The following is a 15,938-nucleotide window of genomic DNA, read 5'->3' as shown; positions in this document are numbered from 1 at the left end:
ATGATTATCTGTAGTGGAGCTGCTAAATCAACCCTTAACTGTCAAAGACAAGTATAAGACCTCCGTAACTCAAGAGCTCATGAGGATAATGAAACATGACTCGGTTGTTTACCTGGTAGAGGTATCTCTGGTTGAACTGCTGCATGGCTCCCTGCAGCTGGCTGCGCTGAGACTGCCACTGCTCATAGTTACGCACAGACTCGGCTGTGGGCCGCTGCCATGTGGTGGTTCTGGTGTTGTGATCCACATAGTAGAACCTGCCACGCTGATCCACACGCTTCTCCCAACTACAACAGACACCAGTCAAGGGATTAACAACAACAAGGGATTCACAAATTGAAGCAATCGAACCAAAAAATATGCAAGCACTGTGACAAGCTAGTCTAGCTCAGTACACGTAGCAAGTATTTTTTTAATAAATAAAAAGAAAATATGTAAATAGAACAGAAAAAGAATAGAGAACGCTAGTGTTAGAGGGTTAGGTTTTTATAATAAACAAAAAAAAGCAGGTGCTTAGAATAGAGAATGCTAGAGGGACAACTGTAGATGGAAGAGATGTCTTTTGTTTTTGGAAATATTAACCTCAAAACCCTTCATTTGTTTCTCCACTAGAAGTACTGTAATGTAATGTATACAAAATACCATCCAGATATTGTATTATTCAGGTTATGCTAAAAGAATGTATCTTTTTATCACTGGTATTTCAAGATCTGATTGGTGATATTAGTGAAGGTTTCGTTTACTGATAAACTTTAGAAATTATGACATCTTGAATTCAATGATGAACTGCCTTTAGCTGTAATTTTCCCTAATTAATGTTGTTCAGTTGCTTTGACAATCTTTTTTTGTTTAAAGTGCTATGTAAATAAAGGTGACTTGACTTGACTGTTTTTGATATCAGTTGGCCATTTTGTGCAACCAGGATGAAGTGTACTTGCTTGGAAGCAAGGATGAGTCTTTATCAGGCTGCAAGCTTCCATCCATTGGCGATGTTAAATATATCTGCACCGCATGGGGAAAAAAGGGTACGGTGAAGCATAAAGCAGCAGTGCACACCACGAAAGAGGTCCAATACTTTTGGGAAAAGGCTCACATTCCCATAAGACCTTTAAGGAAAATGGGAAGCCTTGAAAAAGAACAAGGGGCAAAGGAGCAAAACACAACAGAAGAACGCAGAAGAGACCTTGATCGATCACCTCTGGTATCTCAGTGATCCAGATGTCATGGTGGAGGAAAAAAAGGCAATGACTGCTGCAAAGGAGACTGAAGTGGATGAGGAGCCAGATAAAATATTTAGCATTGTAATGAAGGATTTGAGCAACTTCATCACAAAGAACACTTGCAACTTCTCTGTTATTCTTGATCTCTACCAGCACTAGCTATGAAGATCCTGGTACCTGGGCAAACAATGCAACCTACATTGCAACTAAGGAGATTGCTAAAGAGGTACTAGGCGTTTATCCAAGAGTACAACGGACTCCTCTCAAAGATGCAGTTCATTGTGCAGAATGTCAGAGCATGGAAATGTGTTTCCAGAAGCCCACTTGAGTACTTTGGTTGAGGGGCTTGTCAGATCGTCATAAATATCTAGATCAGACCCCAATGATTTGTTCTAAGTTCACTTTCTTCACCAGTGCAGTAACTTTCACTTTTTAACCTTTGACTTTCACATCTGCAAGAACTTTGTTGCTTAACGACATTTGAAAGTGAAAGTGACGTTACATGTGGCCAAGTATGGTGTCCCATATTCTGAATTTGTGCCCTACATTTCACCCATCCAAGTGAACACACACAGCAGTGAGAAGTGCACACACACACACACACACACACCATGAACACACACCAGAGCAGAGTGCAGCCATTTTTGCTGCAGCGCCTGTGAAGCAGGCCTTGGTTAGTGCCTTGGTCAAGAGTACCTCAGTTGTGGGAACTGAAGGTGGAAGAGAGCCCTGTACATTCACTTCCCCCACCTACATTTCCTGCTGGTAATAAGAGGGCAACCCATGACCTTTGGGTAACAAATCAGCCTCTCTAACCAATGGGCCACCAGCCCCAGGTCAGACTGTCACTACGATCTAGATCAGATTGCAGTTTTTCAAAGATCAGTTCTCATCAGCAGCATTGAAATTTAACGTTAAGACTAACAACACTGTTCTTTGTTCTCGTTTTTAATGTAATTCACCGTTTACTAATGTTTTTGCATAATTATTAATTACACGCTGTTGTGGTCATTGAGACAGAATGTCAATGTTGTTGAGCACACCCCAAACTGATAAAGTCCAATATCAGCTAAATTTAGTTAGCTTCCATTTCTCATGAAGGGGAGTTGATTGGGTGGGTGAGAGCAGAAGATTCAAAAAGTCCAAAAATAGGGGCCACTTTTAATCTTTAGCCGTTTCTTGAAGAGGTCTAAGGACTCTGTGTTGGTCAGATCATTCCACCAGCAGGGAACAATTAAGATGGAAGTCTGAGAAAGTGATTTAGAGCCTCTTTGGGATGGCATTACAATGCGCCATCTACTTGCAGAATACAAGCTTCTGGAGGACGCATAAGTCTGAAGCAGTTTATTTAGATGAAGTGGTGCAGAGCCAGTGGTTGTTCCGATACAAAATACAAAACTCAACTCGCCTGATAACCTTAAATGTAATTTCTGAGAGTGATTTAAAACTGTGCACCTTCACAAAATATTCATTCATCTAAGCGAAAAAGGGGGGACTGACCAATCACTGTTAACATGAAAAATTAACATTTAAAATTAACATTAACACTGTTAACATGAAAAATTGTTATTAAGTATTTTCTGGCAAGTTTCTACATTTAATCAAAAATAGAATTCAATTATAAATAAAACTGCAAGCAGTAATCATCAGGTCCAAGCACCAATGGCCCATCTGGATGATTAGCGATCCTACTGAAATGTATCTTATTATATAGTTTTTACAGCAAAGTTCATCTTGAACCTTCACTGACTGTTAGATTAAAATAGTTTTGTTTTTTTTAAGGTTGTAAGATATGTGATCATAATATATGTGGTCTATATGTTGCCTCATATTTAACATTTGTATTCAGATAAATCAATTTCATATCGATCTGAAGATTTTAAGTGCAGCTCAAAACTTTAGCATTAATCTTAAGGCCCTTCTTATATTTATCATTTATTTTTATATGTGTGGCCATTTAAAAAGATTAACAGTGTCAACTGTCGTGTTTAAACATTAATGTTTTGCAATGTTTTGTAGAAATGAAACCAAATGCAAGAATGTAATAAGTGAAGTGAAGTGAAATGAAGTGAAAGTGACAGCCAAGTATGGTGACTGCATTTAACCCACCCAAAGTGCACACACAGCAGTGAACACACACACACACACACACACTCGGAGCAGTGGGCATCATTTATGCTGCGGCGCCCGGGGAGCAGTTGGGGATTCGTTCTCTTGCTCAAGGGCACCTCAGTCGTGGTATTGCCAGCCCAAGTCTCGAACCCACAACCCTAGGGTTAGGAGTTCAACTCTCTATCCACTAGGCCACAACTTCCCCATTTAATTTAATTTAATATTAATTTAATATTTTTGCAAAAAATACAGTATAATACTAAAATGCAAAAGTACTACACAGAACAATAAGTCATACTAATTAAGACAACATGTATGATTACTCATATACTTGCAGTTTGGCACATAGTTTAATTTAACCACAACACTAAATATTTGTGACTAAAATAATATTATATTTATTTATATATATTTATCCATTTTAACTGACAGCACTATATGTTATCTTGTCTGGCAACTTGACATATATGTTTTATTGAGGAATATACTGTAAAAGTTAAATAATCATTTAATGATCTATAATCATTTATATGTGCACTATGTTCAACTGAACCGAGATGACATCACTGAATTCAATGATGAACTGCCTTTAACTATCATTTTGCATTATTGAGACACTGTTTTCCTAATGAATGTTGTTCAGTGCTTTGACGCAATGTATTTTGTTTAAAGCACTATATAAATAAAGGTGATTGATTGATTGATATTAATATGAAACTGTTAATATGAAATAGTTATCTACACATTTATTTCAACAATTAAAAGTGATTGAAATTGATAGAAAAATACTAGACCTAAAAGATTTATCCTGTGGCGGACAACATTAGGATCACAGCTTTCGTCTTTCAGCTGAAATACCTGATTTGCTGTTAGCCTCCCCAACATCATAAATTCATGAAACTAAGCTCAAAATGCTCAAAATGACATTATTAGCCAATGAAATTTGATTGGCTGCTTGTGGCCATGTTTTTTTAGTCATTATAGAGAAGTTTTAGGACGAAGACTAAAGCAGCGTCATTCTAACTTTCATCTTGAACGATCATACAGTTGTGGAGGTGTAGGAGTTTTAGTTGTAGTGAACCAATAAATTTCTTAAGGCAGTTTTTGTTGATAGATATGGAGACCTCATTAAGTCTCAATGTCCAAATTGTTTAATCTTACCCAATTTAACTGGTCAATATCACACAAAGTGACACACTGCATAACCTTTTAGGGGGGTATGAGTGAGATTTGATGTTAATGTGCGAATTGTTAGGGATGGACAATGATCTAGCTACTCCTTTCATAAACATTACCTGTCAGCATGTATAAATATGTGACAAGGACAGATACACACCCTGGTGGGAGGGGTCTCTCCCATGTGGTGGTCTTTGTGTTATGATCCACATAGTAGACTCGTCCATGAGGCAGAATTCGCTGTTCCCAACTACAAGAAATCAAAAACACTAAGCAAACCAATATGGCATGTTTCCTAGTTTAAATTCAGCCCTAGCTCTCTGGCGTACCCAGCAGGCAATGCATCAGTGGGGTTTGTCTCTGTGGCTAGACTGGTCTGGTCGGTTGAGGATGGGGTCTCTGTGGCTGCTGGCAGGGCAGAACTGTCCATCCCAGCAGTGGGGGTTGAGCTCAGTGAGGGGGAAGACATAGCTGGATGTGATAGATGACTGCCCTCAATCCCATTAACAGCTGTCTCACCTTTACCTGAGAAAAGACCAACAAAAAGTGTAAAATTAACACCATCATACCAAATTAGATCACTTAAAGATTGTTTACTAAAGCCTAAGTGGGGTCATAAATATATACTGAGTCATCATTTACTTATCCTCACGTTGTTCCAGACCCATAAGACTTCAAAACACAAATTAAAATAATTTAAACAAAACCTGAGAGGTTCTGTCCCTACATTAGAAGTTCCGGTAACAAAAAAAGTTCCAAATATGGGTTGTTAAAGGCATTATTTGAGCTTCCGTGGTTGCCAAATGTGATGCATTCTATGCGTGTCGTTCATTTTTTAAAACCTACCAATAATTAAAATTTGGTGTCGAAAAGATTCTCTCTCAGAAATTGCTAATAAACTTCACTAATAATTACAAAGAAATGGTAAATAACACATTAAATTGATTGTGAAATTTTGAAGTAAAACTTTTTTTTGATGTAGAAAAATTATTTTAACATTCTAAACAAATTATTATTATTATTTTTGCAGTAGCGACAGTAGTCTTATGGGTTTGAAACCACATACAAGTGGGTCATGACAATTTACATTTTTGGGTGAACTATCCATTTAGGTGTCAACCAGCTGAGATTTTGCTATATAATTTATAATGCAGTATGTAGACATATCCAACTATCAGTGGGCAGGAATTAGTTACTGAAAAGTCAGAGGAATTAAAAACTATGGATGAATGAGAAAATAAAGGGCAGGATATGCTTATTATTAAAAGCACAAAAATGTTTACTGTGTTTACACATTTTGTCAAAATAAAATCTCCTTTTGTGAATGAACACATTAGCTGGATTTCCATCCAAAGTTGTGAAACTAAATTGGAATATCACTTAACTCTTTTTTGCACAAGTCAAAAACCACCTCAAGCGAGTGTAAAAACTTTAGCAAATAAGGATTTCTTTTTTTTCTTAATTTGCCATTTCCATCACTCGTTTCTTATATGATACTTTAAAGTGTGCATAAAACTAGGTGATGGAAACTCAGCTATTGATTATAGCATTTGATTGAGATAAGCACTCATCAGCTTATACAGTATCTCAGTAAGACATGATCATACTTCACAGCAGCTTGAGTGGGTTTTGTATGTTTGTAGTGTGTGTGTGTGTGTGTGTGTGTGTGTGTATCTGACCAGCATCGTTCAGGCTGCTGATGGCCGTCTTTGAGTTGCGGCGGCATGTGTTGTCTGCTGCTTCTCCGTTCAGTTCACCATTAGTGAGAACAGCTCCTCTGACGTCAGCTGGAGAATCTCCACAAGAACCCACAGATGAATGAACTAAACTTCTGAAAATATATGACAAGATTCATTTCAGATACAGTGTTGTTATATTGTATGTATGCCTGCTGGTTTAACCTGTATTTTTCCTGTTATTCCTCTATAAACCCACACACAGTGAATATGTTTAATTATGGAACATTATGGGTGTGTCCCACCTATCTGTACATGGGGGCAAGCATTTTTAGTAAATATCTTACAATACTCCCACAGAGTGTACACACAATTTGCTCAAGCAAATGCTATTATTTGGGACCTTATTAAATAAGACCTAAGACTGAATAAATAATGTTTATCACCAACATGATTATTTGAAACATACTGGTGGGTTTGGCCACTCAGCTTCTGTTATGACAGAACTTACAATTTTGTCTTTTCAATTGCACAAATAAACAGAGATTTTTTAAAAGGTAAATTTTTTATATAAATTGTGCCCACCCACCCAAGCATGTTCTCTCAGCACAATTCCATCATAATAAACCATTGTGTGTGCAATGTACAACATACAACAATTTTATGCAACAAAGCAGCTGATATGCCCAACTTTATTTATTAATTTAATAATTTAACACTGTTTTACAACAGCTACAAATGTGGTTCTGGAGTTGGTTCCAAATCCGAGAAAATAACCAAAAATATACCACTAACCCCACTCATACCACTAACCCCTAACACCAACTTGTGATTTTTTTAGCCCATTTAGGATATTATGCATTGAAAACAAAGATGTGCTTACTATGACATGAGAAAGAAAGCACAACGCAATATATGAAACGGGAGAAGCATAAAATACATATTCAGTGATAAACAATGGAGATATTTGTGCTGACCGTCCTCGGGGGCTGCTGGTACTTGGGGTGTCTTCACTATGAGCTCTGTGCAGGTTAGACCTGCTTGAGTGGACGATCTCTGCACAGAAAAAAATTACATAAAATCATCATAAGTGCATTAGGAGTGATTCACATACATTATGTAGAAAAGCTACTTTTTATGACCTATTACTGTATGTTTGATAATTTCACATATATAACAATTACTAAAGCACAAAAAACATGGGATATCTAATGCTGTAATGCTCCAAAGGGTAGAGAGATACCAAAGCACAGCCTGGAAAGTGCCATTTATAGTATTACTTAGAAAAACGTCATTGTGCTGAGCTTAAAATGCTCTAATATTAGAGCCACTAATATTTTTTTGTTCGTTTTTATTGTTGTTTGTTGAGTGGCACATACATACAATAGAAAATATTGAGAGAGCTGACAAACATACTATTAAGCCCAAACATTTATGATGCTCAGTTCTGGTTTAATTCTTGTTACATCCAGTTTTCTACATATAAATCAACAGATGTTGTGAAGACATTGTGTTAGTTCATGTTTTCAATAATTTGAGTAAGACAGACACCCTCAAGTTGTTCCAAACATGTAAGACTTATTTTCTTCCTTCCACAAAAACGAGATGCTGAGCAAAATGTTCACACTAAATGCTATATTTCAAGCCTGCCCAAGTCTATATAACAATTATAATATTTCTGTCAGTTTCTCACACAAAGTTATTATTCACAGAAAATCATTTCCTCCTAGTTAGCTCTCAGACTTTTTGAATATGAGCACAAAAAACAATGACATCTGACAATAATTTTGTCTAACACATCTGGAAGAGGCACATTTATAAATATTAAATATGATTTGAGAGCTGTGGTGGAGGAGATAATAATTTATATTTTGCTCTGTTCCTCAAGCAAATCTGTTTATTACATGGAAAAAATAGAGTGAACAATAATCTAAAGTTTTGATAATTATAGTTTGGAATCCGATAAGGGAACAACTCTTATTTGTGAATAACCATTAATTTAATACTGAAATACATAAAGCAAATACCTTCTGACACAGCTTACGTTGTTGCTCTTACTTAAAGAAAAGTAGTTTAACATGAAAGTGTCTGATAATTAAAAGGCTTGTAGTTGCAAAACTCAGTTGGAGTGGCATTAAAACTTTTATTACAAATGTCACAAGTTACGTTAAGAAAGTTTGAAGCTTAGTAAGTTTGAGCACAAGTTTCTGTTTACTGAATGTGTGTGTGCCATTCTGTATTACCCAGGCCTGTACACAAAGACCTGTTTATGTACTGCGTGTTTGAGAAAAAAAACCGCCAGGGGAAATGAGGGAAAACATTAAACCAACAAGAGCGACTTCAGAGCGAACAGAGGACCCTAACAGTCCCGCACACACTCCAACCTTTATCCACTGCCGAAGGTCAAACACAAGCTTACACACGGAGAGAAAACACACTCCAGATCTTTAAACTGTATGTGGCTAAAACCAGAATTTGAGAGCGCATCACAAAGCCAGTTGTTGTTCTGATATGTTGTGAAGGACATTTATGTCCAACTGCCAATCAAAAGAGTGTCAACTGCCAAGAGGGTGTGTGTGTGTGTGTGTGTGTGTGTGTGTGTGTGTGTGTGTGTGTGTGTGTGCACAATATGTAACTGAAAGACAACGTCTGACAAATCACTGAAAAATAAACAAAAAAAATCAAAAGGAACAGATTATTCATCTCCTCCACAACAACAGTAAAGTCCTTCCCATTCAGACGCATAAGAAGCATTTACACTCAGAGCTTCTGTTTGCGTTTGTTAAAACCTCATTTAATAGGTTAAGCAGCTCCAACCCAATCTACCTAAATAGAAACAAAAACACTTTTTGTGTTTACAAAATAAGATTTTCATAAATATATGCAATGCATGCATTCAACCAAAGCCACAGAAATTCCAGAATTACTAAAACTGTATGAATAACATATTAATTGTAGGACTGACCATTATTTGCTCATTGATTAATCTGAACATATCTCCAATTATGCAATATTGGTTAAATAAATATGCAGCTAGTTTTTTTTCCTCCCATAATAATAAGTCTTTGTACAATAAACCCATTAAATAGCGTAAAATCTTTTGCAGTAAATGTACTACATAGACTAATACTTTCTGTCTTTTACCCAGACAGCTATTATTCACAGCTGTTTTCAAATCAGCATCCATCCAAATTGACAACATTTTTATTTGAGACAGAAAGTGTGAAATAGCATCAAAAATAGCATTCGTCCACTACAGACACAACTCAATGGACAAGCCAATGGGCTTCACTGATGATTCTCTAAGAGACAACTGATGCAAAAGTGATATGTTCCAAACTGAGTTGGCGAAAAAATGTCTTATGTCTTTTTTTTTAATATTCACAAAATCTAAAAAGTTACATTTTATTTTTTCTTCTTCTCCAAAAGTGTACCACAATTTCTGGCAAAACGAAAATATTGTTTCAGTTAAAATCTTAAACTGAAAATCAATTCCCATTAAATTTCTACAGTATGGTTTCTTGTGTGATTATGAATGCTTTAGTGGTAAGGCATGACTTCCTGTTTCACTTGGGTATAAATATGAGGTAACATACAAGCCAAATTCCTCTTTTGTGTTGAAAAGCTACATAAATTAGGAAATGGCTAGAAGAAAATAGCTAAACTGTTGAAAATTCCTATTTCCACAATCAGAGCAATAATTTTGGAGATGTTAAGAATAAGCCTGGAAGAGGACATGTCGTCTTTGACACCACACACAGTGTTTCATGTATTAATAATTGCATGGATTATTCATACTTTTATGCAAAGGAGATTCCGCCAGATTCACAAAAAGAGACTGCACAAAGTATTAAATGCAGGGGCGCTGATATTTATTTAGATATGAGATAAAAAATAATAATTTCTGCACATACCCAATTCCCTGCATGCGTGTGCATAGGAAAGAGAGCAGGGGAAAGAGAGCTTTGATAGATAATCATCCTAATGCTAACAATATTTTTCTGAGGTAATTCTTTACCTGAAGTAATCTGACAAAGTGATATGGAACTGTAATGGTTAGAACTACTTCAGCTGTGCAATTATTGAAAGTGAACTGTAAGCCAATCAGAATGGAGCATTCTAAAATCCTGTGGTATAATTAAGGAAAATGGCATGGAAGGCTACGCTATACTGGAGTGATCATGAGAGAGAGGGCAGTCAGAACAAACACAGCTGGCACTGTCTTCATTTCAAGAGCATTAGTCTACTCTATTGTGTGTGCTCTGTGTCCGTTGCAAGGATTCCAGTGTAATCTGAGACATCCTGCAACACACTGGGTATTATTATGGTCATCGTAATCAATAATTAAACTCTATATCGAACTGACACACTGTATTTTCAGATGCATTTTACACCATTTGTATATAATTGTATAGAAATGCACTATTTATATGCATCTTCCTTAAACTCTGAGTGTGAGTGCACACATCTTCATTATATCATTATATTATATTAGAAAAATGTAACAATGTTAAGGTAGACAATATTTTTATGAGTATCATTAATTATTAATGCACAAACATCATTTAGGAATTAACATTTTTGCAGTCACACCACATAAAGAGTTAACACCCTGAATTAATCTTGCCTTTATAAAAAGTCAAACATTTCTTAGAGACTTGTTTACCTTGACAGTCATGATGTTTTTAAAAGATGAATGGCTTTTAACTTGACATGTTAAAAATATGCTATGAATATCATTCATAATAAGACATATATTAACAAAATAAACTGGGCCAATTTCATGTAAACTTAATGATCCTGTAATAACGTTGCAGTTTTCATTTTGTAGTCTACAATAAGTCAGAACCCCCTAGGTTAGTTATATAAAATGAGAATATATAATATCATAATGGCTTTTCGGCAGGTGAAGGGATTAGCCATAAGAACATTTTGGAAGCAAAATCTTATCCATACCCTCCTGAAAAATATAAAACACTTTTGAAAATGTGTTTTAAATTTCAGCAGTTAAGAGACAACTCCGGACCCATGTATACCCCACATTCTCAGTTTCTCTACTTGTGGTTTTATATAAGCATTAAACTGAAATAGGTTGACTGATCGTGTTATATATCCTGCTTTGATGTCTCAACACACCATGTGGAGCATCACAGAGTAGTTAACAGACTATGTCATATCAATCATTTCACCAGTTAAGAGATCATCTTTAGTACCCTTTCACTGTCTAACTGACACATGGCTGCTTCCCAAAGCTACTTACTCCCAATCAGAAATGACTGCATGAGTCTGAACAGATTAGGATTGTGAGTGGTCAAAAAACCCAGTGACCTCCGGGGCTGTGTTTGTCAGTTGTGTGTACACAGAGGAGAAAAGCTCTCTTGTGAGCATTCGCTGGGCCTCCTCCGGTCAGATTTGACTTTTTCCATCCCAACCCCTCTCACCACAACCTCCTCGATTCCTGCATTTAGTTTAGGTGGAGTCACAGCCAAGGCTTTGCAAACTCATGAATGTGCATTTGTTCATGTGTTCTGTGTGTTCTATGAGTGTTTTCTATGAAATGTGCATGTGTGTCTGTGAACAGGACTTACTGTCTGGGGCAGCGCTGCCACTGGGCAGAGATCCTAGATCAACAACCAGGCCGTCCAGACAGACGTTGAGCTCACCTCCTGCTACAACCGAGCCTTTGTTCTCTGTCTGTAGAACCAGACTGAGCTGAACATTCTCCACTGCCAGTCAAAGAGAGAGAGAGAGAGAAATCACTCCAGTACTAGCAAATACATACGTTTTTCAGTTTGTTAAAACCTAAACTTCATTTACATTCATGACATTTTATTTGACTGATTCTTTGTTTTGGCAATAGACTCACTGGTTCATATTTAGTGTTTTAAAATAGCAGGACAGAAGTGAAAGTGGTTTAAAAGGGTTTGGGGGAGAGCTCAGCTGTTCATTTCAATCTATACCATGTTAGCCTTACATACCTCTGAACAAACGCTCACATAACAGCTGTCAGAAACTTATACAAGAACAGCAAACACTATGTCTTTAGCATATTAAGAAAACGTTAAAGAACAGTTCAATCAAAATTTTAATTCTATCATAATTTACTCTCATGTCATCCCAAACCAGATTTCCCCAATGGTACAAAAAAAGGACATTTTTGAAAAGTATCCTTTCTTGTAAATGTACAAAAAGTAGTTTTTATTGTGTTAGTCTTGTAAATTGCACCAGAGGCTGCTTCTCTGAACATTTGAAAGGAACTTCTTCATATAATCATTTTCTGATGACAAACGTTTCACAATTTCTCTAAACAATGTGAAAGAGACAGCTGACTCAGAAACAAAAAAACTAAAAAAAAACCTTGTGGGGTGACGCTGCTGAAAGTCAAACCTCAAAACCTTTCAGGAAAAACACAGCACTGAGCTGAAATGAACATGTGGCAAGCCTGTACAGTACTTATTCCAAATCTTTCAGACTGGTGGTGTCAAAAGACCCAGCAATGCAAAAAAAAGTGTTAATTACAGGAGGTCACATGTTTTCAATCAGAGACTTTTCACCCATCTAGCATAAAATGCAAGAAAAAGAGGTTACTAGGTGTCATGAATGTCTGAGGTGATCAGCACTGATTTTCATCTTAATATTAGGGATGGGAAAAACTACTTGTGATTAATATGTGTTGTTTAATAATTAAGGCAATTAACACAGCTTCTGTTTTGTCAATTCCTGAAGTATCTACAGAGTTTAGTCATATTCAGTGTTTGAAAGGAATGAAAACGAGGCTGTGAGGGACAGAGGTACAGTGTTTTCAACGGACAGTACTGATCAGCTCTTTTACTTTCTCAAAAGATTTAGTAAACATTTAGTAGACAAACTCCACAAAACAGTTTTATATGGTGCTTGTCATTGTAAAGACTTAAGTTCATCCCTCACAGCCTTGTTTTCAAACAGGACTAATATACACACATGGTGTGCTATGATACTACCCAAAAATCATGATCCTAACCTTTATCTCCATACTTGAATCTCTGATGGTCAGGCAGGGATTGGTCTGCTATGAATTGTTCAAATATTTGGTGCCTGGAGCCTGTAGCATTCACCCAGTTCTTTAAAGCTTAGCTTACGTTTGATATGAATAAACAGTGCTTGTAAACGGCTGTTCAGACTGTGCTCTCAACTGAAACTAACAGAGGCTTGGATGCAGAAACAGTATTGCTCATGTCAAATTATAAGTGGATATCTTTCACCACACACTTTGGTTAGCATTACAGTATATGATCATCCATGCACCGCTCACTGGCTCCATGAAGTGAGAAAAAGTGGAAAACTGAAGAAGGTTTAAGTGTACACAGCAGCCCTTACAAACCATTATTCATCTTTAAGTATCAATAAGGCTTTAAATGTTTATTTAAGCATGAAAATTAATGTGCAAACTAAACTCTAAAGTGGAGAAAAAAATAACAGAGTTTTCATTTAAACAAATAGCTGAGAGAGACAGAAAAATCACCAAACCTATATATTATCATATAATGGGTTTATGTGAATATCTTTTACCTGGTTATAATATCTGATCATTTGCAGTTTAGACCTAACTTTGAGTTATAGTGTGAAGTTGAATGGCTTACTTATTTTATCTCATCAGCATGAATATAATTTATTTTTATTTATTTATTTATTTTTTCAAAATATCAAATATTTCAAACACCGTCTTCATGTTGTTTCCACATTAACTTGGGAGAATTCATGTGAAAACATATTTATAAAAATATCTGTCTCAACATCCATACTTATCATGAATTGCAGTTTTAATGTAACAGTACAAATCTGTTTACTGGTTAACGGTAATTTCCTGTAAACTTTACAGGGAAAAAACGTAAACTTACGTTCCCAGAATTCTCTGCATTGCATTTCAAATTTAGTTTGAATTTGATGTTTTTTCTTTGAAATAACTATGTTTCTTCTTAATTTTTTCTCATCTGTTATGTTTATTAGGTTTGTATGTTACATAAAATTTTGTTAAATTAATGTTTATTGCATATATCAGTTTAATGTTTCTCACCATGATGGTGTTTAGTGCTTGTGTGAATGACACCGTGCACCTTCTATGTATCTTATTATTTAAAAGCTGCTTGAGATGGGCTTTATTTCACCACGTGACTGTCTCATCACCACCTGCTTTTATAAAACCGTTAAAGCGAAAACGGTTTTACCGTGTTTTTTACTGTATAATTCTGGCAACCACAGCTGCCGTTTTTTTACTGTATATTTTACGGAATATTTTTAACAGTGTAGTTTGGAGTTTTGTCTGTTTGTGATGAACTTACTCTTGCCATCATGTGTTCGCAGAGTGTCCAGTAAGTCAATGGTGGCACTGCCCAGAAGTTCCTTCCTCAATGTGTGACAACTCCACAACTTCAGATCCAAATGACTCTGAGGAGTCACGTTCCTGTACAATAAAATAACACAAATGTGAAAAAAATATACATAGAATAAGCTACCTACATACAGTATGCAGTCATTTAATTAAGTCCCCTAGGGCCCCTAACATGGCTACTTTTTTCTTTTTTATTACTGTTTTTACTTGGTTACTGATTACTGATTGCAGATTCAGTAGTTTTAGGTCATTTGAAATGAAATAAGTAACTGATATATAATCTCAGTCACATAACGCCTTACAGTGTGAGGTCTTCATTCCACTGCAGCTCTAGATGTCCAGTGCGTTTGCCTGTTTTCTTCGTTTCACTGGTCAGGCCATCAGCGGTCACTTCCACGAATGAACTCAAACGAGGGTGACGATTGGGGAGTTTAGGAGACTGAGGCTTAGCAGACAACACTGTCAGATGAGCAGAACAGAACACAAAAACAACAAACACTTTCAGTTCTTAATGTTTCTTAAAGAGAGAATTTCAATGAGAATTAGTACATTTCTAAGTTCTAAATTAAAGTGAAGCAAACCATTACAGAGTTTTTTTTATCCCATATCATATTTACAATCAAGATGAATAAGAAGTAACAGTAAAAACACCCAGCAGTGGCCCTAGCATTTTGGGGGCGTTAAGCAAATTTTCTAAATGGGTTCTGTTTCATCTTACTGTGTGTTACTTTTACTCAGTTTATTTATCTTTAAAGAAAGATATATTCATTTCTGAAGCAAACTAACATACGTTTTAACTATTGCTTCTAGAGAAACAATAAAATAATGTATAAAGCAAGCAAATGTTACAGAAATGATTAAAGTGCAACTGAACACAAAGAATAATAAATAATAATAGAATAGAATAATAAAGAATCAGAAAAATGTTTTAAACACTATCAAGTTATCTTTTTTTTCTTGGACTGGCATGTTTTAGTCCAGATTAAAATGTAAAAATATGTTTTATATTAAAATATATGACAAGAGTTTGGTTTTGTTATAGCAAATATAAAAAAAAAAGTTTACAGCAAACCCGCAGTGTTGTAAATTTTAAACAGATAATGGAAAAAAAGCTAATATAAACTGATAATATATGACGCAGCAGCTGTCATTTCAATAAATGTGTATCATAAAAATTAATGTGATATACTAGGCTACATCACACCATAAACATGTGCACTTCCAAGGCAGGTTTTTGTTCGTCATTTTCAAAGTTAGTGACATACACATAATGTCAGCATCCACGTCGTTAAAACAATACTATCACAAATGATACACACAACTCTACTGCCTCTTCATTTTTAAACACCACTGAAAAAGCTTACTTTATCATTGTTACCATTACCC

At 35.8% G+C, this 15,938-nt stretch overlaps 1 protein-coding gene across 1 annotated transcript in view; it reads right to left on the bottom strand.

The window, feature by feature from the left end:
- wwp2 (WW domain containing E3 ubiquitin protein ligase 2) overlaps positions 1-15,938 on the bottom strand; it is a 39,212-nt gene that overhangs the window by 18,879 nt on the left and 4,395 nt on the right. Inside the window, exons 3-10 of the mRNA XM_026239461.1 lie at positions 14,855-15,011; positions 14,503-14,624; positions 11,773-11,910; positions 7,162-7,240; positions 6,188-6,339; positions 4,838-5,033; positions 4,669-4,758; positions 113-287 (exon numbers count right to left, since the gene is read on the bottom strand). Coding sequence (XP_026095246.1) covers positions 113-287; positions 4,669-4,758; positions 4,838-5,033; positions 6,188-6,339; positions 7,162-7,240; positions 11,773-11,910; positions 14,503-14,624; positions 14,855-15,011 — 1,109 coding nt within the window. The remainder of the gene's footprint in view (positions 1-112; positions 288-4,668; positions 4,759-4,837; positions 5,034-6,187; positions 6,340-7,161; positions 7,241-11,772; positions 11,911-14,502; positions 14,625-14,854; positions 15,012-15,938) is intronic.

The sequence above is a fragment of the Carassius auratus genome, chromosome 50, assembly GCF_003368295.1.
Source record: "Carassius auratus strain Wakin chromosome 50, ASM336829v1, whole genome shotgun sequence".
In the NCBI taxonomy this organism is placed as follows: Eukaryota; Metazoa; Chordata; class Actinopteri; order Cypriniformes; family Cyprinidae; genus Carassius; species Carassius auratus.
The sequence above is the reverse complement of the archived record's forward strand: the minus strand, read 5'-3'. Positions and strand labels throughout refer to the sequence as shown.